The 25,328-nt window shown below is 42.3% G+C and overlaps 1 protein-coding gene across 3 annotated transcripts in view; it reads right to left on the bottom strand.

Annotated features, from left to right (window-relative positions):
• ARID4B (AT-rich interaction domain 4B) overlaps positions 1-25,328 on the bottom strand; it is a 154,278-nt gene that overhangs the window by 32,668 nt on the left and 96,282 nt on the right. For 2 of the 3 annotated variants that reach the window (XM_034765068.1, XM_034765069.1), the window contains exons 15-17: positions 20,789-21,056; positions 18,491-18,663; positions 2,536-2,796 (exon numbers count right to left, since the gene is read on the bottom strand). In XM_034765068.1, the coding sequence (XP_034620959.1) occupies positions 2,536-2,796; positions 18,491-18,663; positions 20,789-21,056 (702 nt within the window). The remainder of the gene's footprint in view (positions 1-2,535; positions 2,797-18,490; positions 18,664-20,788; positions 21,057-25,328) is intronic. The other variant, XM_034765070.1, reaches the window with a different exon arrangement.

Below are 25,328 nucleotides of genomic sequence, written 5' to 3'. Positions count from 1 at the left end.
ACACACACACACACACACACACACACACACACACACACACACACACACACACAGCTAAGATGAACCTTCCTGGAGCAATAGAATACCAAGAAACACCAAGGAAAAACAAATATTTTCAAGTCTGGAATTGATTCAAAGACAGTTGTCAAGCTGAATATGTGACAGACTACATATCTTGACACCACAAAAATTCCAAGATGTTACTTTAAGTGGGGACATGTCACTGTTGTGACAAATGCTGTTTGTAGACCGGGAGAGCAGTAGACTCACCTGCCCTGATAGTGATGGACTGTCTAATCCAACATTTCCCGCTATCTTATTTGAATTAAACTAACTAGCCTGTGTGATGGTCTTTATAAATTACAGTGGCTAAATAGCAATTGTATGGAGTTAAGAAAATTTCTGAAGGCCCAAACGATTAAACACTTTTTGGTGAAATATATTCTCTCAACCCTCCAAAAAGACTGTTCTTGATCAGCAGCATTTTAGAAAGGAACATACATGCAGTTCAGCTGGCAGAAAAGATCAAACAGCAGCAAGTGAAGACTTCAAAACGTCGAAAATAACTGTTGTACCTTGGTGGAGGTGGGGGTCAATGGTTAACTGAAGGTGCCCTTAATATCTAATACATCCTAGCTATAGGAAGGATCCCTTTGATATCAATCTATGCATTTGTTTAAAATTCAGAGTTCATAGCGCACAAACACACAATCTTGACTTCTCCTTTAACAAGGAAGCTGCTGAGGTCTCAAGAGGAAGGCTGGATTTCAACTTCTGATTTTTTCCAGATTTAAGTAGTGCTGCTTGAGTAAACCCCTCCGACTCTTTCACCCGGTAGCATGTTTGATAACACTTACTTTGAAGAGACAGAGAATTTATTCGTAAAGCTCTTCCTAAGATTCTCCTTTGAATTAAAAAACAATGAAGACATCTCAAAAGGACTTTTAAAATGCGAATCCCTTTTGAAGTCTATGCAGCAACTGTCAAAGGCCCAAGGTGCAAATTTCATCAGTCTGGATACTAAGGCAAGTCCTTCGTGGCAATGACTGAAATACTAGTAGTGTTCCAAATCCTATCTAAACCCCAAACTGACCTCTGTTTCTCCCAGTATATTGACATTTAAGGAATGGATCCTATAGCCTTGTTTCTCTGACATGCCTACTTGATGTTTACTGAAGACTCTTTTTTATGTAAAAGAAAATTAGGCCATTCCAGTACGGTGTACAAGCTACAAATACTGCAAAAGACTGAAGTCAGAGGCCTCAATAATGAACGGTAATTCCCCAGATCAGTAGGTGCTTGGGTGATGCATTCAGTGAAATCAGATGCAAATGGTGGAATCAACGGAAGGAGAAAAGTGGCCTGCTTTTACAATTGTGACCCTTGCCAGCTGATCCGGCCAGCACTGTATAAGGTCCAAAGAAACCTCTGTTCTGTCCTCTTGGCCAGAGGTACTAAAGTAATGCAAGTCCAGATGATAGGTGAAGATGATAAAAGGTTCATAAGGGTTTTCATGAAGGAAGTTAGATTTGCCTCAAACCTCTTGCTTCTAAAGCCCTGCTAATCTCATACTGAGTAAAACAAAGTTTAAAAAGACAGCAGCCTGAGAACAGTTAGCAGAAAAGGATATGTTGAAATGGCAAAAAAGCAGAAGACCAGATAATTGGCTTAAAAGATTTCAAGAAGCTATACTTTTTTTTGCCTTTTTCAAAGTATCTTGTATCTTATTCCCACTAAAGTTTCTACTACAGGATTTACTTAAAAAAATAAGTTAAGCCTCAACAGTTTTTCAATAATACTATATTAAGAACAAACTCCAGATATGGTACCAATAAAATAAGAATGGCATAACAAGCCACCAGGCTAAGAAGAGTCTTGTTCAGAAGATTGGGGCAATTGGAAAAAATAGGTCTGAACAAGTGAAATGTAATTATTTACTGCAATTTACTAATGTGCAATTAAGAATCCTGGGTGCACAGAGTGACTGATATGTCTAACCTGAAGCTGAAAGTGAAATATGGTTTCTCAAGTATGGATGTCCAGCCCAAAATATATCTTTTTTCCAAATGAAAACTGGCCTCCTATCTCTTTTTACTGGTAAATGCCACCAAACTGCTTTTGTACTCTGTGCTGCACTTTGAGAAGTGCATATACAGATTTAATCAAGTGTATGATTACTCAAATGTGGTATGCAGTAAAACTGGCTGAACAGAGCCACAGAAGAAATTTATCAAAGAACTGGGCTAACTGCCATTTCCTTTGTTGTTTGGTGGTGTTTAAAAGAAAACTGAGACAGGAGTGAGGTTTTCCTCGAACAAGTCACCTTAAGAAGATTTTTCCTAAGCTCTAAGTCACGAAGTACTGTATTTATATATGTTAAAAATCTAAATAATTTAATACAGTACAATGATCTTCATAGAATACCAGTACTAAAAGTTAAGAGTACGGAATTCAATATGCAGTTAGTTTTTAAAATACACAAGTGTATTTTAGAAGTATTTTACGGAAGTAATCACTAGCTAAAACTTAAGTTACCTCACATTCCATCCACAGTAGTGCACCAAGTAAAGGACTTCTCCACCTTCGACATCAGAATCTTTAATACTAGCTTCATACATTTTTTGATTTTTCCCTCGTCCATACCGCACTTGGACTTTCATGCCTGGTGGATAGCATTCAAACTCTTCTTCCTCATTGTTGTCATTGTTGTCTTCCTCCTCCTCCTCCTCCTCCTCCTCTTCCTCCTCCTCCTCTGCTTCTTCTTCATCTTCATCTTCCTCCTTATTCGTGTCATCTCTTGAAAGGTTTAAAAAATTGTAGAGTTAATAAAAGATACTTCATAAGCTTTTCAGTTCCAAACCACATATACTGATAAATATTGCGGATGCATTAGAGGCTGGAAGCAGCAGGCTCCATATATGTGAAATTGCCTCAGTGTTATATTAGTATTATCAACTAAAAAGAATAGAGCAAAGCACACATAGAATATAATGACACTAAGATGCTTTTACAGCAATGGAAGATTAAAAAATGACGGTTTAGAGAAAAAAAATCCATCAACATCTGAGAGAAGTGAAGTTGTACTGTATGGTATAAAAACTGTTTAATGTTCTTAGCTTTTATTATTCAATTCTCAAATCCTTCATCTGGTCCCGTAGCTAAAATACCTATGTTTCCAACTCAAACCCATTCTTCTCAATATAGAGAAAACATTCCTAAGTTTCATTTTCAAGATACAAGTTTTACAAGTGGTAACTTTCTAAGACTGGCTACCATATAAAGATCTGTGCTCTATTACATCCATTACCTCACAATGGCCATGTAAATGGGTCAATTCTCTTTTGAAAGGATTGCCATTAAAGCAAGTTTTGTGCAACAGATCCTAAATAGGAGGATTTAAAAAAAATATCCAATTTATGACCTTGTTATTCTTTGCTAAAGGTTTTCAAAAATAAAATAGCCAAGCATACATACACACACACACACACACACATGTTGAGACCCAAAAATTTCACATGAAGTCTCCATAATTTCAGGTGTGATTTTAGAAACATAGGGCCAAATTTTCAGAGGTATTGAGCACAGATAAATCCTGTTGATTTAAATCAGTGACAGCTATATAGGGTGTTCAGCACCTCTGAAAATCTGGTGCTAAGTTTCTAGAGATGGGGGCCCAAAACAAAGGCTATTTGGGCCTTAACCTCTAAACATTCTCTAAGGCACATTCTTACTGGATTTTGGGACTGTCCCTTATTCCTCCATATACAACCTATAGATCCATGCCACACATGGAGTTTTTAAAAATCATAGGTTCCTATCAGTTAAAACCTGAAAACCAGAACAAATATTCTTGTACAATTTAAAAACTGTTTATGAAGAAATACAACTATCAGCCTTTGAATCAACTTCTGTTTTTAATATACAGTACAAATAAGAAAGTCTATATTAATATTGATATGAGTCTATTTTTCTATACAACTGTACAGGTAAAAATATTAATTTAACACAGCCACTTTCTCTCTTGAAAGGGATCAAACAACATTTTACTGTTTTCTATCAAAGGCATTTGGCCAATATCAAATCACAATTCTTTAATTAGCTGCCATGTGATTTCTAAATAGTGGGCCAAATTCATCCCTAGCACAACTGCACTGATTTCAATGGACTTACACTAGGAATAGATATGGCCCATTGCATGCATACATGCATATGCCATCAGAAAAAAATTAAAACTCCCAGAGTGTTTATGTACTATGTTATCAGTTAACCCAAAATACATCTATTAAATTCAATACACACCAAGGATAGAGAGGACTCTACTAAACAGACACTTCCATCCTTAAAAGCCTACAGAGTTTTGTATTAATGAATATCACATTAATTATACAACATACTTCAAATGGTCTATTTTGCTAATATAATTAAAACCACCAAAGTTATTAAACTGAAATATCAATAAACAGCTACTTTACAACTCTTTTCCTCTCCAATCTCTCCCAATATAGTCAAATACTTGACCCAAAAATTAACCAGAAAAATCCCACTAAATTCCCGGAGACCAGGATTTGGCCCATAGGCTGGAGAATTCCTTGACAATCATGACCTAGACCTGTCTGGTATTTAGCTTTCAATAAAGTGCTCTCAAAGTGCTCCAGTGCTGCTGTAATTTACAAATCCGAGCAAATTGCAGCTCATGGTTACTGTAATTTGAAGGACTTACAAGAAAAAAGTTATGGAAACAAAAGTATCAGACAGGGGTTGAGGGTGGAGCCAAGATGTTGCAGAAGCAAGACATGCCTGAGAGTTTTCAGTGCCATGGAGATTTTCTGGCAATTTTAATGAAATAAACTTTATTGGAGCGAAATTTTTCAAAACCTGATGGCAGAATCCTTAATGATTTCTGAAAGAGGAAAATCATGCCTGAAAAGGAGAAACAAGGACTCTTCCAAAGTCTGTCCAATTACGGTGCAGCCGACTGTGAAGCAACCCACAGGCCTGGACTAGTTTGGAGTCTCCTCTTATCACCCACCAGATATGGTGGCTTTCTTGGTGCATCAATGGATTTCATGCGAAAATAGACTCTACAACAGTCTACCGGGAGTTCTCTGGAGGGGATATTTAAAACCCTCATTGTAAAGCTGAGCAACTTGGATGGTCAAGTAGGTAAGGTGGAGAGCGGACTGTAACAGGTAGAGGGAAATGCCAGGAAGCATAAGGAAATGTCATCAGAGATGGTTGCAGTTAAGAGTGCAGTGAGAAGTGGCCTCATTAGATCGCAGGTTGGAGAATCTAGAAAACCAAACAAAAGCCAAGAATATTCATATTTTGGGAATAGCAGAACTGCCAGATTATATCCCTGAATGAACTTTGTAAAAGGAAAAGCATGTTCCAGAAGTTGCAAGGAAAGAGTGGAATCTGTTTTATGAAGGCCATAAACTCCTGTTTCAAGACCTCAAACCCAGGTATGAAGATGAAGAGAAAGGAACTGAATGCTGTGAAGCAGAAGATCTTAGAAAAAATTGTGGCCAGGGCATTCCAGTGAGCATTGTAGAAATCTCATTTGGCTATATATGCATGCATGTGAATGTCAGATTTCTTGCATTGCTGTTCATTCAAATTCTAATAAAAAAGGAAACAAACAAGACTCTTGGAAGAAATTACAATCTTAAAAATAAAAACAAAAACAAACCAACCAATAGTCATGACAAAGCTGCAGCGATATGAAAACCCCCTCCCTTGCACAACAGGAGAGATGCATTTATGTTGAAAAGACAGACAGTGGAGCACTACCATAAATGGAGCATTACCATAACTGTGTTCCAACAACCCAAACAATACCAAGCAGCTGGTGAGAAGGACTGGGTTGTAAGTAGCTCACTTATTTAAATTACATCAACTAGCTAAAGAAACCCTCAAACTCCATAGAGTGGAAGCTTCAGCCCTTACAAGCAGAAAATCAAAGCATTTATATTTCTAAAATATCTGGTAATAATAAAGCAAATATATTAAAATATGTGTAAATACACACACACATACATGAATATCACAAAACTCAAACAATACAGTGAGGGAGTTTAAAACGTTTTTAATATTTTAAAACTACTTAAAATTATAGCCATAATTTACTCTACAGTAGCATTCTTGTCGATACAGAGGCACATAGGCCAAATACAAACATACCCACTGTGCAGGTATATTAACAAATAAATATGAATGCATGAAATAGTATGTGTTATGTACTGTTATGTAGGAAAGTGCTATACCCTGTAATCTTTAGGGCCATTGTGTCTGACAGAAAGAGTGTTACCAATCCTTATTGTAAAAGTTCTTCCCAGCAGCTTCAGCCAATAAAAAGTTAATTTGATTAGGGTTGTTGCACAACCCCAGGATAGGGTCAAAACCAAATCTCATCAAACATACAGTACCAATAACATGGCAGCATATATAAATAATAATTAACAAATGTAAGAGTAATGTAACCAAGCATTAAGTTAATATAGCGATCTGCAGATTTCTGGGGTGCTGAATCTTCTGTCAACTTAATTTATCCTCGCTTGGTCAAAGTCAGAATGGTCCTTCTGAAGTGGGAAATATTTTTCATTATTTGAACACATCATCTGGCTTGAAAGGATGGGTTTTTTAGTTAAGACTCTGAACTAAGACTCAAGGAGATCTGGGTTCAATTCCCAACTCTGCAAAAGATTCCATGTGTGACACTGGGCAAGACATTTAATCTTTTCTGTACCTCAGTTCCTATAGTTAAATGAAGATAAGAACACTTCCTGTCTGTCACGTCTGTTTAGAGTGCAAACTCTTTGAGGCATGGACTGTCTCTTATGTGTTTATCCAGTGCCTAGCACAATGGCTCTTTATAATCTTGGTTGGAGCCTCTAGCTGCTACTATAAAAATAAAATATCTGGGGGGAAAAAAAGGTTTTTGGGGTCTCCATCTGTAATTCTATAAATATGATGAAGCATCAGGGGACTGGATATTAGGTATACTTGAGACAGGCTGTCTAAATATAAATGCTGAATTGTCGACTTATTACTACTGCATATAATTTTAGTTTGCTGTTTTTAAATCTTAATATTTAGATGTTTGTCTCTCAGCTTGCTCAATTTCATACAAATGCTTTGGTACGGAATATAGCTTTTGGCCCTTTATTTTGTTTGACCCAGGAAAACAACATGGATTACTACACATTAATATAGCGTTCTTTATGTGGGACTCAAATGGAATCTTGTTTACTGTAGATTTAATTACAGGAGTAATAATATGGAAAGATTGACACATGATTAAAAGGTAGGAAAACAAAAATATCAGAACAAGGGAGGAAGAAGAGACAAAAGAGGATCACATTAGCTTTGGCACACACTACTATTTCTAACAAATTATGAAGACAGCAGGGAGCCTCAGGATGATCCTCCACATCTCCCAGAACTGCGAATGAAAATCCTCCAGGGAATTCAACTTCTGTTGACACCCCCTTGGCTTTTTTCGCTATACCAATTACCTCCCGACTCTTATGTCTGAATCAGCTGCAATGCTGCCAAAGCTTTTGTCGTTGGACCTCACTGCAGCCTCCAAATCCTTAAACAGTCCCCTCTCCAATGCTTTTATTTATTTCAAAAGGTGTATCTAGAGAAGTGACTCTCCATCCTTTTCTTCATAGACAGAAGAGCCCCTCTCCACCCCCCATGAACCTTCTTGCTGCCAAATCTCTAAATCCTCTACCTCTCTTGCAGCTGTATGTTCATGTACTCACTAGCAGAATTACACTACTACTACCACCAAAGAGGAGGTTACTTACTTGCAACTGGAAGTTCTTTCAGATGTATGGTCCCCATTTGTATTCCAAATGTGGGGTGCACATGTGTGCCATGCACTAGAGAAAGTTCTCTTAGCATTGTCTGTTGACCTGCATGTGCGTCCCCTCATGCTTGCAGCTGAGGGTATAATAGGCCACGTGGATCAATGCCTCTCCAGTGACTCTCTTATTGCTGAGTAGTCCAGTCTGCAGCAGAGGGAATAGATGGTGGGTACTGGAATACAAATAGGGACCACAGAACTCGAAGAACCTTGAGTAACAGGTAAGTAGCCTCCTCCTCTTCTTTGAGTGATCGTCTCTATAGGTATTCCAAACGTGGGTGAACAGTGATCAGTGTGGAGGTCGGTGTGAGGAAGGGAGAGGAAGTGCAGTCTGTAGTACAGTGCAACCAACAGCCACCCTTGGGTCATGCCATAGTGAGATATGAACAAGTGTACGGAGCGCCGTGTTACTGCATGACTAAAATCTTGCCATGAGACATCCACGAGGCAGGCCAATTTGGCTGCTTGTGCTGTGTAGAACATCCTGTAACACAGTCAGGCAGCAGTCCGTTTGATAGCGTGTAGGATTTGTGGATGCACCTGGAGACCCATTTGTAGATTTACTGGGAGGAAAGTGCTTGGCCCTTGGACCAGTTGGCAATGGTCACAAACAGTTTAGTCGATGCACAAAAGGAGCGGGTCCTCTGGAGATAAGAATGCTTGTGCATGTCGAGGGAGTGCAGGATCCTGTCTGCATAGGAGGCATGCAGTTTGGGACAGAAAAGAGTGAATGCACTGACTGAAGTGGAACTCCAACACTACCTTTGGAGGGATCTTACGGTGGAGCCATAAGGAAACTTTATCCTTGTGGAATACGGTGCAAGGGGGGGTCAGCCACCATGGCCACCAGTTCACTGATTCATCATGAGGTAATGGTCACTACGGATATTACTTTAATGGAGAGATGGGAGAGGGAGCATGTTGCCATTGGCTTGAAGGGTGGCTTTGTGAGGGCGGATAGAATGAGATTAAGGTCCCACGGGGGTGTGAACCTGAGTACTGGTGGGAAGGTATTGAGGAGACCTTTCCTGAAACAGATGGTGGTGGGATGCATAAACACCAGAGGTATCAGGCCGTGAGGTGAAGAGGGCCCAGACTGGGATGCCATACTTGGTCCTGATCTTGTGTGAGAAGATCGGAGATGGAGTTGTGTACGGGTGGGGGGGGTCTGAGGAGGTCCATGAACCAAAACTGATGGGGCCAGAACAGGACTATAAGTATTACAGTAGCTCAGTCCTGGCAAAACTTGCATAGCACTTGTGGGAGGGGAATGGGGAGAAAAGCATAGTGGAGGTCACCCATCCAGGGAGAAGAGCTTTGTCTTGCAAGTCCTCCCATATGGTTCTCCTGGAACAATAAGGGGGCAACTTGCTGTTCTCACAAGTGATGAAGAGATCCCAGAATGGGGTGACCCATTTGTGGAAGAGGTATTGGAGTATGGCACTGTGCAATTCCCACTCATGGTTGAGGAACAGTATCTTGCTGAGAGCGTCAGCTAGGGAATTTTGGGTGCCCGGGAGATACATGGCTTGTAGTGTCACATAGTTAGGGCCCTACCAAATTCACGGTCCATTTTGGTCAATTTCACAGTCTTAGGAATTTAAAAGTTGTAAATTTAATGATTTCAGATATTTAAATCTGAAATTTCACGGTGTTGTAATTGTAGGGGTCTTGGCCCAAAAGGGAGTTGTGGGGGTGGAGGGGTCACAAAGTTATTGTAGGGGGGTTTGCGTACCGCTACCCTTCTGTGCTGCTGCTGGTGGCGGCGCTGCTGTCAGAGCTACCAGAAAGTGACGGTTGCTAACTGGGATCCCAGCTCTGAAGGAAGAGATGCTGCCAGAAGCAGCACAGAAGTAAGGATGGCATGGTATGGTATTGCCATCCTTACTTCTGCGCTGCTGCATTCAGTGCTGGGCCCTTGGTCAGCAGCTGCCACTCTCTGGCTGCCCAGCTTTGAAGTCAGCAACGCAGAAGTAATGGTGGCATGGTATGGGATTGCCACCCTTACTTCTGTGCTGCTGCTGGTGGTGCGCTGCCTTCAGAGCTGGGCGCCCCGCCAACAGCCACTGCTCTCCAGCCACCCAGCTCTGAAGGCAGCGCAGAAGGAAGGGTGACAATATTGCAACCCCCTAAAATAACTTTGTGACCATCCTGCAACTCCCTGTTGGGTCAGGACCCCCAATTTGAGAAATGCTGGTCTCCCCCATTAAATCTGTATAGTATAGGGTAAAAGCACACAAAAGACCAGATTTCACGGTTTGTGACACGTTTTTCATGGCTGTGAATTTGGCAGGGCCTTACACATCGTGTTTGATGCACCATTTCCAAAGGTGGATGGGCTCGGAACAGAGGGAGGGAGACTTGGCACTGCCCTGCTTGTTGATGTATACCACCACTACAACGCTGGAGAGTAATTGAACATGGTAGGACTGAATGAAAGGAAGAAACTCCTGGCATGCAAGATGGACTGCCCTCAGTTCTAGCACATTTATATGCATTCTGGCCTCAACTGTCCATGGTACTTTTTGCCCCAATTGTGAGTGAACGGGGCAAGATAGCCCCCAAAGATTATATGAGACACTGCAGGTGGCAAAGGGGAATGTTCACAGTTCTCAATCAAACCATCAAAACTGGGACTTTGGTTGTGGGTGGTTTGAGGAGGTGGCCTTGGCAAAGGCTGGTGTCACTTGCATGGGGCTTTCTGTTGCCCCTCGTAGTAGGCCAGATAGGGTGTATACTGGTGGGAAAGGAACTGCTGTTGCGGGTGCCTGAACTGCGGAGCCGGGGTGTAGATCACTAGGGATCATAAAGTGGCGCTGGAGTCCTTCAAAGAGCAAAGGGACTTGTCCATCTTCACATAAAACAAATAGTCTTTGTCAAAGGGGAGGTCCTTGATAGTAGTTTGGACCTCCTGAGAAAAGCTGGATGACTGGAGCCATGAGCACATGATGACTACAGTTGCAAGGGAGCAAGAGGACGTGTTGGCCACATCAACCGTACTTGGAGGCCCATCTTGGTGACCAGGAACCCTTCGTCCACCAGTGCCTGAAACTGCTGTTGCTGGTCTGGTGGCAGCTCATCCTGGAACTCTACTAGACACACATAGTTATTAAAATCGTACCTGGCTAGCAGAGCCTGGTAGTTTGCAATCCTAAATTGCAACGCTGCTGAGGAATAAACATTTTTCCCCAATAGGTCCAATCGCTTAGCTGCCTGGTCTGGAGGGGGTCAACTTTTGTGTGTGCTGATGTACCCGTTCCTCTGCTGCATGCACAAGAGAGGTGGGTGAGAAAAGAGGAAGTCCACTCCCTTAGCTGGGATACAATACCTCCACTCTGCCTGCTTTGGTGTGGGGGCATATGAGGCAAGGGTATGCCATACTGCCTGTGCTGGTTGGAGAATGGCATCATTGATAGGGACAGCCACCCTAGAAGGTCCCTGAGGCCTGGATGTCCAGGAGCTGTGGTTGCTGGTCCTGAACCTCCTCCAGCTGTATGCCCGGTCCACTGCCACCCTCTGCAACAGGTCCTGATCATCTGGGGGAGAGAGGAAGGAGGAATGAGCGCCTCGTCAGGTGAGGAGGAAGCGACCATAGGGACCGGCAGGACTGGCTATACATCTGCCTGTTCCTCAGTGCTGGTGGAGGAGCCTAGGCAGAGTTGTAGGAGGCTTGGCAGAACGGATAGCACTGGCGGTAGGGGTCCCAGGGTGCCTAGTACAGCCAAGAGGATGGGTCCTGGGCATGCGGTGGGCCCCACGTGTACCGATACCAGACTCTCGTTGCTGGGTCATATGCCGGTGGATGAGGCGGCCTGGGATATGAGTCCGAGCTGCACCAAGACATTGGGGAGAAGGATGGTTCTGGCTCAGAGAAGTCCTTGGACTCTGAAGATGACTTTGGTAATCGTGAAACCAACAAAACGGGTGGGGCTCAGTGCAGTGCCAGGAGGGTTCTGTCCGGGAGGAATAGGAGCAGTTCCACTGGAGTGGGGACCTTGCAAGCGAGCGGGGGTCCGGAGAGGAGTGGAGAACCAATTCCTCTGCTGAGAGAAGGGGCTCCCAAGGGCGTGGAGTTTGGGGAGTGCTACTGGAGATGCCAGAAGACTAGTTAGTATCCACAGGCTGGCTGGCCTAGATGGCTCGAATGTGGCGATGAGATGGGCAGTGCACGTGCCAGGGATTGCTCTGGGTAAGCGGGTACTGGCTCGACCATCGGTACCGCCAGATCCCATCTCCACTTAGCTTTACCCTCCACCTGGGGAAGCTTGGGTGCTGGTGCAGCAGTGTTGGTGAGCGACATCTCACCCGACCTGGCCTGGCTTAAGGAGGAAACACTGCGCTTAGAAGCAGCCCATGATGGAAATCTGCTCTTATGCCCATGAGAGTGCTTCTTACTCTCATGCCTGGGCTTCTCTTTGGCCATCGGTACTGCTGGATCCGGGGCATGTGAAATGCTGGGAGGAGCACTCACTGCCGGTGACGGATGCTGTTCTGATGGTCCTGGATCTGAGTGAGCATTCGGTCTCATTGCTTACTCCATTAGATGTTTTCGGAGGTGGAGCTCCCAAGCTTCCCAAGTCTGGGGCAGTAAATATTTACAAATCGAGCAACGAGATGCAATGTGAGCCTCGCTGAAGCAGTAAAGACCCCACTAGTGCTCGTCATTCAGGGAGAACAAGCGTGGGCAGGAAACAGTTTTTAAACCCTGGAACGCAGGGCATAGTCCCCAGGGGGTGGGAGAGTGTATCCCAAAAGGGGTGAACTACCACTAACTAATTAACAACTACTATAAGGCTATCTACAAGAAGGAACAACTATATACAAACTGACCAAGTCACTGTCTTAGCGAAAAGACTAAAAGCATGAAGGAACAATGGTTCCAACTCTGGGCACATGGCGGTAAGAGGCAACTGGAGAGGCACTGACAGGCCTATCATACCCTCAGCTGTGAATATGAGGCGCCACATGACACACATGCAGGTCAGCAGACAGTGCTAAGAAAACCTTCCAGCTCCAGAGTCATGGTGTGCATGCTCACCCCCATGTTTGGAATACACATAGGGAACCATCGCTCGAAGTAGAACTGCTGTGTGATTGTTTTTTCAGAAATTTTTGGACAGATCATTCGAAAGAAAACAAAAAAGACTTCTGCACACTTACACATCAGGAAGTTGGAATAGGCTGTTCAACATGAAGTACTGGATTATAACCTCACAAGACCCGTTATTAAAATTAATGTGGTTAAAGCATCAGCCTAAAATTGTATCCTTCAGCACTTTTAAATTGGGAAAAGGGCCAGCTTGGGGAGAAACTGCCTGAGCTCTACAGCTGACCTAAAAATCTACTTCCAGTTTCAAGGAGGAGAGCTAGGAGACTCCTGTAGTAAGGAGAGCTCAAGAGGGATTGTTTGAAGTACAACCCAGCTCTGGGAGGAGGGCTGCAGCCTCCAAGACAGGAGAAGAAACTGACTTTTACATGGAGCCAGAGTGAGTGTGAACTAGAGGGGCTAAACAAGTGAGTTATGTCTGTAGAACAAGTGACTAGATTGAACCATATAAAGGGGTATATTTCGGAACTGTGAATCAATCAGATTCTGCAAACAGTTTGAACTAACCTGCTCTGGGCAATTGCTGAAAAAGACCCAAGGGGTGCTGAGTGCAATGCACCTGCAGGGCCACAAGAGGATATCCTAGAGAGGCATGCCCCCATGACACACACACACAGAAATACAATGCACAGACCAAATGGGTGAGCCCCTATATATGACGCTATACAAATGTAGTTGGTATAAATTGATCTTTTTGTGCTGACACTAACAGTGAAAAATTTAAACTGGTGTTCACACCAACTGTGCAAGGAAGACGACGCATTTCTCCCCCTCAAATAATTTACTTTACACAAAATTAAATTTTACTGTATGAGTTAACTTTAATGTATAGTGCTTTATTTGGTTCAAAGCCAACCAATAAGACTGTCAGCCAGCCACAGTAACCCACACCTTCCTGTGATATTTTAAATCCCTCTCCTACAATTTTACATTCATTCATCACAAAGCCTTCAAAATATACCTCTTCTGACAAATAAAAAACTAGAGACAAGGTGGGTGAGGTAGTATCTTTTACTGGACCAACTACTGTTGGTGAGAGACACAAGTTTTTGAGCTTACACAGAGCTCTTCTTCAGGTCCTTCACCCTCCCTGTCTCTCTAATATCCTGGGACCAACACAGCTACAACAACACAAAAAAAAACTATGCTACTTTTCGAAGTACCCACAGAATAAACTGCAAAGGGCAGAAGAAACACAATACATCTGTTAAGCTGTTACCTCCTGTATGTGAAACACAGTTTCTGACTTACTTTCTTACATATTCTTGTCATTAAGTGTCTTAAAAAAAAATCCCTATCTAATGGTCTCCATTAACATGCCTACAAAATTTGCATTCCTTAAACAAAAGCTTACATATGCACATGCATAGCTGGTAGTAAGGTACACAAATGCAGGTTTTTGTGCATGCAAAGATATGCGTTCACAGTCTTGCTGTCTGGTATTTCACTGCTCACTTTCACATACAGGGCTAAGTTTTCAATGTTATCCTCACTATTAAGTGAGAAAGATCATCTTAAATCACTTAGTGAGGCCCACTATTATTATTCATAGGTTCACTCAGAGAAGAAAATTGCCATCAGATTTTGATCTCTATTTTATGTACCATGAGTTTTCCCCTAGTTTTTGAAGTAATTTGTTTAACTTTTTAAAAGAGCTATTAGTTTATAAGACTTTTTTTAAGTCTGCTAAATAGCATTTTTTTCCATATTGGCACAATCTGCTAGTCTCAGGCCTGGTCCACACTAACCCTCCACTTCGGACTAAGGTAAGCAAATTCAGCTACGTTAATAACGTAGCTGAATTCGAAGTACCTTAGTCCGAACTTACCGCGGGTCCAGACGCGGCAGGCAGGCTCCCCTGTCGATGCCGTGTACTCCTCTCGCTGAGCTGGAGTACCGGCCTCGACAGCAAGCACTTCCGGGATCGATTTATCACGTCTAGACAAGACGCAATAAATCGATCCCAGAAGATAGATCACTTACATCCGGACCAGGAAGTAAGTATAGACGTACCCTCAATTCCTAGGAAAATTTGTGGTCAAGTGCTAAAAAGTGGAAGTATCAGGATCAGAGGAGTTCAAAACTATAGGTTTAGAAAAGAAAATATTTTGGTCAGATATACTTAACCATATGTTCCATCAACAACCAAAAATTAATTGAGGACCTAGTAGATGTTGGTCAAGCAAGATTCTTTTTCTCTCAGAGAAAGAGTCCAGGAAATTTCAAGCCAGTGAAAATTAGAATTCCATCTGCAGGTACTAGCAAGAGAATGTTGCGTGTGGGCTAATCCAGTACTCCCACTCTTAGGACTCTATGCTAGTAAGCAACAGTCCAAAGGGAGATCCAGCCGATGGCACCCCAAGCCAGGCAGGGGTTGCAGAGACAGCATAGTCAGGCTAGGAAGAGGTTCATGGAGGAATGGAGCATCTTGCATCTCTCAGGCTGGGTCTACACTACCCGCCTGAATCGGCGGGTAGAAATCGACCTCTCGGGTCGATTGGGACGCGACAATCGATCCCCGAATCGATGCTCTTACTCCACCAGCGGAGGTGGGAGTAAGCGCCGTCGACAGGAAGCCGCAGAGGTCAATTCTGATTAGTCAGAGCTTGGCTTATGTCCTAAAGCATGAGGTCTTATATCTGTTTCAAAAATCTTGTTTGGCTTTTTTAATCCTTATGATAAAAAGTTGATATACTTGTTATCAATATAAATGTCCAATCTTTTTAAAAATCCTGTTAAGCTCTTGGCCTCAATCTTGAGGGAGTAAGTTCCATGGGCTAATTGTTCTGTGTGTAGAAAAGTACTTCTTGTTACTAGTTTTAAATTTGTTGCCTTTTAGTTTCATTGACTATCCATGAGAAATCCCCTCACAAAAAAGAATGTTGGGCCAGATTGTTTCAATAGTACTTTATATATGTGACATGTCTCCACATAAGGTATCTTTAAAGGATTTTTTTCTGTCAAATGACTCAATTTCTAGGAAGTTAAGAAATGCCATATTGAAGAAAAATAGTCCATTTGGCCTTCAATATTTACAAAATGAATAATTCAATAGACACAACAGAGGAAGGCACCTAATTATGCAATACTACATTGAGATAGCTGGAGGACATTTCTTCCTGAAACTAGCAGTGTTAAACTTATGTCCTGAAGTTGCCAGACTGATAGCCTTTTGCCATTTTATTCTTGGACACATTAACTATGAGGGAATTCTAATTTAGGCAGAAGGTTGAGTTTCCAAAACTCTGGGAAGTTCTCTTTGAAACAGACAACATAAGAGTGATGTTCCACATACTCAATAAGAACACTAAGACACTAATAAGAACACTAAGAAACCAATTTTTCATTATCTTCTATTGCCCAGAGATTGTCTACCTCTCAATCAGCACACAAAGGACCGTACATATACATCAATCCTTGCCCATAAAGAAGGGGTGGGGAGATGCTGCTTTGTCTCCCTGTCTTCAGATCTGTGTAGACTACTCAACATGGTCGGGATACAAGAGTAGCCAGGGAATAGCACCGGAGAGGAATTAGTGTGCTGCAGATATCACACTTAGCCTCCCCTCTACACAAAATAAAATGGAAGCGAAAAGCTCAAAAGTTAATACCACCTGATTCTGTATTAACTTTTGCACAGAGCCCCATTGTGTTGCGGAACCCAATTTAGAAGGGATTACAGGAGGGAGGTCAGCAGGAAAACCCTGTTTCAAAAGGACTGAGTGATAAGACACTGGTAGGTGGAGTACAGGCCCTCTAGAAAGACACTCCTGGCCTCCAGCAGATATCCTAAAATCCGCAAGCTGGGACTGAAATCCTGCCTTCCCCACAATGGAGCAGTCTGGTAGAAACTGTGCAAGGAGAAACTCATGGAGCTTCCTATTCTCTAGGCAAGCCTTCTCCTCATGTAGAGGAACTAATCTGATCCCAAGTTAAACAGATACAAATTGTTATTTGAGAATAGTTTTATAATTTTATTATTTCATTTACATTGTTATTTGGTCAACATCGGTATTAGAAAGACGTCCCACACTTTTAAAAGACCTTGCCGGGTGATATTTTAAAGACACTGAGCCAAATTCAGTTCTGAAGTAAGAGGCATAACTCTCTTCACCACACTTTTTCTATTGTTTGGGTAGATTTCCAATTTAAAATGTATCTTATATTTTAACTATGCAAATTATTTTACTCTACCTAATATATTTTTTGTATAATCAATTATTTACTATCTCCTTTCTACATAGTGAAATGTGTCAATGATGCAATATTTACACAATGGTTTCACCAATTTCCTATGGGCCAAATCCAGTGCAGTGGCCACATCTATATTCCAGGCTCAGGAAACCCTTCCATGGTATAGTGAATGGAATCTCCATAAAACACAGTTCTAGAGCATTTCTGCACACCTTCTTCACACCTGCAGCTCAACCACACAAGTTCTATCACCTTTTGGGCTGCTCTCACCCTCAGACAAGAAAGGAGGGAGGGGAGAGGAATAGCTCAGTGGTTTGAGCATTGGCCTGCTAAACCCAGGGTTGTGAGTTCAATACTTGAGGGGGCCATTTAGGGATCTAGGGCAAAAATCTGTCTGGGGACTAGTCCTGCTTTGAGCAGGGGGTTGGACTAGATGACCTCCTGAGGTCCTTTCCAACCCTGATATTCTATGATTCTAAGGGGCAGGATGTGTGTCCAAAACACAATGGTTTAGGATTTCCCAACTTCTGAATAGTGCTCAGACACACGACAATGTATATGCAGTTCTTGTCAAGGATGTAAGTTGTTAGCTATGCTAGGTCTAATTAAGAACTGTCCATTCCATTTTGACCTCAGGGCAGATGTATGAAGGTAATACATGGAACAAATCTTTTTGCGTTTAAATATGAAAACCTTTCTATCCATTGTTTTGTGGAGAATACATACACATATGCATGCAGGGAGGAAAGTTCTGCTTCCCTGTTTCATCCACTGACTCTCTGGGCCCCAGCACCAATATTACTTCATTTTAATTCACTTGCAATCGCCTTCTCTTGTGAAGAGCTGGAAAGGAGTATCTTCTGATCCTGTCAAAATCATCTCCTACTCAACCAAAGACTGCTATTGAGAGATGTAAGATACTCCCTTCCTATAACACTGTCTCCATAACAGTCCCAAGAGCAAGAGGTGGGAACCAGAAAACCACCCCATACAGGTAGCAGAGCTGAGCAAACAGTAGGCCACTAGGATGGCTGCCTTATTTTTTTAAGCAAATAGACTTAAATTACTTATCCTCTGTATGTTTCCCCTTGCTCACTGGGTTTTAAATATTTAGGCTCTGAACCTGGAAAGACTCATACAAATGTTTCGCTTTAGCAATGTGAGTAGCTCCACTAACTTCAATAGGATTATTCATGGTACATGAAGTTAAGCACATGCTTATGTCTTTGCAGGATTAGCGTCTCTCAATGCCGTTTGATGTTGACGTTCAAACATATTTTTGAACATCAGGTTCCTTAACTTAAAAAAAAACCTCTTACCCTGATTTTTCTTTTTCTTCAGCCTCCATGTTTGTGTTAAGAATTTCCATTTCTTTAATATTCTCTTCCTCTTTATCTCCAAGATTGGCTTCATCTTCTGGTTTGGTTGAACTGAATTCCTTTTCCTGGTCAGACTGAGTATACATAGATTCTTGCAAGTTTTGTTTGCTTTCCTAAGAAAATATAAAAATGCAGTTAACTTACAATAGAAATCAACATGACAAGTATTTGAAAAAAGGCAGACAAAACACACTTAACCAACTGGAAGAAATAATTCAAAGTTTTAGGATTGTTACCATTCCTAGTATATTCTTTGTTATTAAATGACTAAATTTTGCAGAAGGATTGCTTGAGTCAAAGGTACAGAATCTACCATTAATGTTTTGAATAGAAGAAACATCTAATGTGAAACTGCCAGAACAAATCTGCACCCAAATTTCTTTCAAAAAACGAGCTTTAAAAAACACTCAAGACATTCTAGTTTCCCTTACATTTTGTTCAATTCCAATGGAAACAACCTCTGAACAAAAAACTAACATTTTTTTTCTGTGTGGCTCAAAATTGTTTCATTGTGCCAAATTCACGAGACTCCAAAAGCGAAGCTGACTAGAAACTAAACTAAAAGTAAAACCTACTAATCAATTTTCATTCTCCAAACTGAACAACAGTAAAAAAAATTAACAGCATTCAAATGAAAAATAAAAATATTTTAAATGTAGTCATCTTTAATAATCTTAGGGCCTAGTGTTTTTATTAAATGCAATTTTTAAACTGACAGCATCTCTTTGATAATTTCCTTTTAAAGATTTCACCCTAAATGCAGTGGCCTTAAAAACAGATGTCAAGTAGTGCTCCTGCCACCCTTTTCAGGTGTCTTTGTGGGGGTGGTGTGGGAGTAGCTTGAAGTCCTGACTTACAAATGACTTCACTCAGGCCTTGGCTACACTTGCAGCTGTACAGCGCGGTGAGGTAAACCTGTCTTCGTACAGCTGAGTAGAGAAAAGCGCTGCAGTCTGTCCACACTGACAGCTGCCAGCGCAGTGGTGTGGCCACACTTGTAACATTTGCAGCTGTGTTGGGGGCGGTGCATTAAGGGCAGCTATCCCAGCATTCATGTGGCTGCAACGTGCTTTTCAAAAGGGGGGGGGAGGGGAGTGGATTGTGACAGGGAGTGTGGGGGGAGAGATCTGGAGTGCTTTTTGGAGCATGTCAGCTCTCTGTTTTGCAAGTTCCGAACTCCCGGCCCCCTGCTCATTCATTCACTCACTCAAAGCAAGCTGCAAACTGTTTGGTTCTCTCTGTGGTAAGAGCTTGAAACTGGCACTTCCGCATTCCTGCAGCCGGTCACAACAATGGAGAGGATTGGCCACTTGACAAGGTGATTAGTACTGCTCTGCAAGCGTTTACATTCACACCCCAGAGTCGTAGGCACTCCCCTGCAGTTGTTATTCCTCTTGGAGATGTGGAGTACCTGCAGCGGTGTACCCAGGGAGATACAGCGCTGTAAGTGCCCTGACAGTGTGACAGGGAGTGAGTTACAGCGCTGGGGGAGGCGTTACAGCGCTGTAACTTGCAAGTGTAGCCAAGGCCTCAGACAAATCTTTATGCCTACATAGAATCCCAACAACCTCAATGGCACTTTCTAAAGGCTTAAACATGTGCCTACAGATCCCTCTGAAGTGCATAGGTCCTAGTCCTGCAATGCATTGACCTGGGGTGGATCCCTGAATCCTTGTGGAACTTCACTGATTTTGGTGTGGGGATGGGAATGGAAGGTGTCCATGCAGATGCAATGCACTGTAGGACTGAGACGTAAATCTAAAGCCAGGTTCAAAACAGAAATCCTACTATTATAGCTGCTAAGAGGATACAGCCCCTTTCAGGCCAAAGTAGGCCACACATTTTGGTATGAATCTGACTGTAGGTTGTAGCTGTTCTGTAGGAGGTCATGGACATTTTGCTTCCAAGACCCTCTGCAGCAGCCAGCATACATCCAGAGATGGATCTGGCCCATTTGAGCTCTGGTCAAGTGAAAAATTCTCTATGTTGTACTTATCCTCCTTTAGCTATGCAGCTGCTGTCAGCCACCAAACCCTATTTTCAGAGCTGTGATATGATCAGTATTAATAATAAGGAAAGAACAAAGCATTATCAAGACAACGTGCTAAACTGTTTAGGTGTTTGTTTTTTTAACTCCACCAAGGTGATTTCAGCCCTACTTACTACCCTACCTCCTACTTCCCTCACAAACACTACCTCAATTTAGCAACTGGGCTTAACATAAACAAAGTATTTTACCAGAAAGGTGGGTTTATCATCTTCTTTACATTCATTATCATTCTCAGCTGGTTTTGTTTCTTCCTGTTGTATGATCACTTCTTCCTCCTCCTTATGCTCTTCTTTAACAACTTTTATTTCTTTTACATCCTGTTCAGGTTCTTCACGCATTTTCAATTCTTTTTCTTTTTCACACTCTTTGCAGGGCTTATTCGTCATTTTCTCTGGCAATGCCATTTGAAATTCAATATTAGCTGATGTGCAGTACTCTTCAAAACCATATAGATATCTGAAGGAAGAAAAATTAAATTCCATGACATGATGCTAACATTAATTTACATATATATTAACCTAGTGAGATCTTTACACCTTTGCTACATAAAATACATGTATTTCATAGGATACAATAAATAGGTTATATTAAAACTAACAAAACTTGTTTGTGAAAATCTGGTATCAGTTTGACCATTTTTCTTTTTTTGTTTCTACTTCTTACTATATTTAAACACGCAAACGATACCTCTTAATCAACCAGTATTACAGAAATACCCAAAATACAGAAAACATTTAAGAACACAAACAGGAATAAAAATATTCTAACAATTCAGGAAAGGAAAAATCAAAGGAAAGCAGTGTCCAGTTTGCTCAGCCCTGCAATATGGAAACTCAAGAAGTGCTTCTCATCTTGAATGAACTGTCAAACCAATTTGAAAATTAAGCTTATAATTACAATTGGCATTTTCTGAACCTCCTAGAAAGAAACCTACTTGATTCTGATTATTAGTTATGACATAGGCCACATGTGATAGCACGTTATAAACACTGACAGAAACAAGCAATACAAGTGATAGTGGTTTGCCTTGAAACCAATACACTCCAAACTGATAATACTCCCTGGTTTCAGTGAATTTGGGATATGTCATCCTGTAACACAAAGTGACGTTTTACTGCAATACTGCATTAAGCATTTTTTATTTTTCTGAAGGGATTGGTCCTGCTTTGAGCAGGGGGTTGCACTAAATGACCTCCTGAGGTCCCTTCCAACCCAGATATTCTGTGATTCTATCCCTCTATCTTCCTTTCTCAAATGCTATTATATCTGCATCAGAAAGAAGATCATTCAAACCAATCATATCATTAGCAATGACTAGCTTAATACTATGGAATTTGAACTGACTTCTTAAAGCTCTTGGAGAATACTAATGGTAACACCATACCTAAATATTTACCAAAGATTATTTCACTGTGCTGAGATTCCTTGTTCCAGAAACTTTACCCCAGTAATGTATAAATATCATTACAAACAAGTCAAATGCTTGGCTTTTTCTTTTATACATTTATTTATAATCTTCTCATTCTTGTACCTTTTTACCATTTTATTCTGTATCTTTATCGTTACACTACAGAACTTCTCCAGAACAGCTAAAGAAAATCTACAATATTTTAAGCACTGGACTAACATAAGGCTAATATCTATCAAAAGTAGTGTCTTGACATTACAAAAAATATTAAAAATTAACCAAAAACTTGTTAAAGCCACCATTTTTTACCTTTTACTCATTTATCTAGGAACATCAGTAGCAAAAAAATACAAATGTGAAAGCCACCTGACCATAGAAATTAATGATAGTTCTCTCATGATACCATATAGCTATCCTCAAAAACGTCAATTCTACTGACCATTTCATAACAGAGCAAGAGATCATTTCAAAAACCATCTCCCATCCTCCTAACATCCCAATCCCCTACTACTGATTCCCAATTACTTCATTCTGTGGACATCATCAAGGGCTTTGTGGACCAACATTTGACAACCAGCAGTATAGAATGTATAATAATGCAAGGTTTTCCACTCCTCCGATTTACCTTCCTATTATGTTTTACACTCCGTTTTTTTTCCCCAATACAGTAAAAGCTGTGTTATCCAGCACTTTACCAACCAGAAAGCTCTAGAAAACAGCATTTTGGGGTGCCGGATCCGGGTGGCGCTCACCTCGGGTGGCTCCCTGCAAGCGGCGACATGTCCCGGTTGCTCCTAGGCAGAGGAATGGCTACGGGGGCTCCATGCGCTATCCCTGCCCCACCCTGAGCGCTGGCTCTGCAGCTCCCATTGGATATCCAATGGGAGCTGTGGGGTTGGTGCCTGCAGGCAGAGGCAGCGCACAGAGCGGCCTAGCCACACCTCCACCTAGGAGCAGCTGGAACATGTCACCGCTTGCGGGGAGCCACCCAAGGTAAGCGCCGCCCGGATCCAGCACCTCAAAACCCCTCCCATACCCCAACACCCTGCCCCAAGCCCCCTCCAGCACTCAAACTCCCTCCCAGAGCCCACACCCCCTCCCACATCCCAACTCTCATCCCTGAGCCGCCTCCTGCAACCAAACTCCCTCCCTCCATTGGTAAGCATAACTCTTAGTTAACTGGAATTTTTGACTAACACCCCATTCCTCCAACATGCTGGATAACAAAGCTTTTACTGTACTTTTTTTTTAAAAAGAGCAAAAATGCATCAAAATATATACATATTTTAGATATTGTGGCAAACTAACCCCCATCCAAAACCACAGATTTAAGTTCCTCTGGCACTGAAGAAGTTTTTATATCTATTATTATTTTTTATTATTTGTATTATCATAGTGCCTAGGAGCCCCAATGCTGGACCAGGACTCCATTGTCCTAGGCATTGTACAAACAGAACAAAAGGACAGTCCCTGCCCCAAAGAGCTTACAATCTAAGTGTAAAACAAGAGACACCAGATAGATACAAACAGACCAAAGAGGGAGTACAAGGAAACAGTGAGACAGTATTGGTCAGCATGGTAGGAAGCGGTCTTGATACGCTAGTGGCCAAGCTATTGTCAAGTTTTTTATAGGCTTAATGGCAGAGGAGAATTTTAAGGAGAGAAGAATAGTGAATTAGTTTTGCAGGTGTTTACAGGAATCTTCTTCCAAGCGTGAGGGGCAGAATGGTAGAATGCACAAAGGCTCTGGTTTGAAAAATGTCACAAGTGGGTAAAGGAGGCTGATCTCAAGGGGTCAATAAGAGGTAGGAGTTGACCTTTTGATGCTAAATGAGAGATGACAGATAGGGAATGGATAGGTCGTGAGGACAAGTAGTTTGTGTTTGACACAACAGAAAACAACAACATACATTACAGAAGAGATACAATCTTAAGTATAGCATGAGGTGAACAACAACTTAGGCCTTGTCTATACTACAAAGTTTTGTCAGCAAAAGCTGCCTTTTGTAGACAAAACAAGGGGGGTATACACACTGCAAAAAGAAGAACAGGAGTACTTGTGGCACCTTAGAGACTAACAAATTTATTAGAGCATAAGCTTTCGTGGACTACAGCCCACTTCTTCGGATGCATCCGAAGAAGTGGGCTGTAGTCCACGAAAGCTTATGCTCTAATAAATTTGTTAGTCTCTAAGGTGCCACAAGTACTCCTGTTCTTCTTTTTGCAGTGTGTATACCCCCCTTGTTTTGTCTACAAAAGGCAGCTTTTGCTGACAAAACTTTGTAGTATAGACAAGGCCTAAGTTGTTGTTCACCTCATGCTATACTTAAGATTGTATCTCTTCTGTAATGTATGTTGTTGTTTTCTGTTGTGTCAAACACAAACTACTTGTCCTCACGACCTATCCATTCCCTATCTGTCATCTCTCATTTAGCATCAAAAGGTCAACTCCTACCTCTTATTGACCCCTTGAGATCAGCCTCCTTTACCCACTTGTGACATTTTTCAAACCAGAGCCTTTGTGCATTCTACCATTCTGCCCNTGCAAAGCTACTTTTGGCAGCAAAACTCTGCTGTTTCGCCAACAAAATAAAACCACTTCAACGAGAGGCATAAAGCTTATTGCGGCAAAGTTCAAGTGACAAAGCGTCAGTGTAGATGAAGGCCGCCGTCCACGCGCTCTACGTGGACGCCCTGAAGAAAAAGCCAGACCAGGGTAAAGTCTTCGAAATAACCAGCAAGTGGGACTCCAGCAACCACTTCCTCCCCACAGGCAGCTTCACCCGGTTCGCCGACTGGCGGTTCATTCACCGCGCCCGGCTGAATTGTGTCCCGCTCAACGGTGCCATCCGCCACGGGAACCGGGACAAACGCTGCAGGAAGTGCGGGTACGCTAACGAAACCCTGCCCCACGTCCTGTGCTGCTGCAAGCCCCACGCCAGAGCCTGGCAGCTACGCCACAACGCCGTCCAGGACCGTCTAGTGAAGGCCATCAACCCGCGTCTGGGAGAGATCGCTGTCAACCGCACCGTCCCCGGCACCGACAGCCCGCTGCGCCCGGACATCGTCGTCACGGACGAGGTGGGAAAAAAGATCATCCTGGTCGACGTAGCGATTCCGTTCGAGAACAGGACCCCGGCCTTCCGCGAAGCCCGAGCCCGCAAGCTCGAAAAATACGCCCCCCTGGCTGACACCCTACGGACTAAGGGTTACGAGGTGCACGTCGACGCTCTGCTCGTTGGGGCCCTGGGTGCCTGGGACCCGTGTAACGAACGCGTGCTGAGGACCTGTGGGGTGGGCCGTCATTACGCGCGGCTCGT

The sequence above is a fragment of the Trachemys scripta genome, chromosome 3 (assembly GCF_013100865.1).
Source record: "Trachemys scripta elegans isolate TJP31775 chromosome 3, CAS_Tse_1.0, whole genome shotgun sequence".
NCBI classification, from domain to species: Eukaryota; Metazoa; Chordata; order Testudines; family Emydidae; genus Trachemys; species Trachemys scripta.
This window is presented reverse-complemented; position numbering and strand designations above follow the sequence as displayed.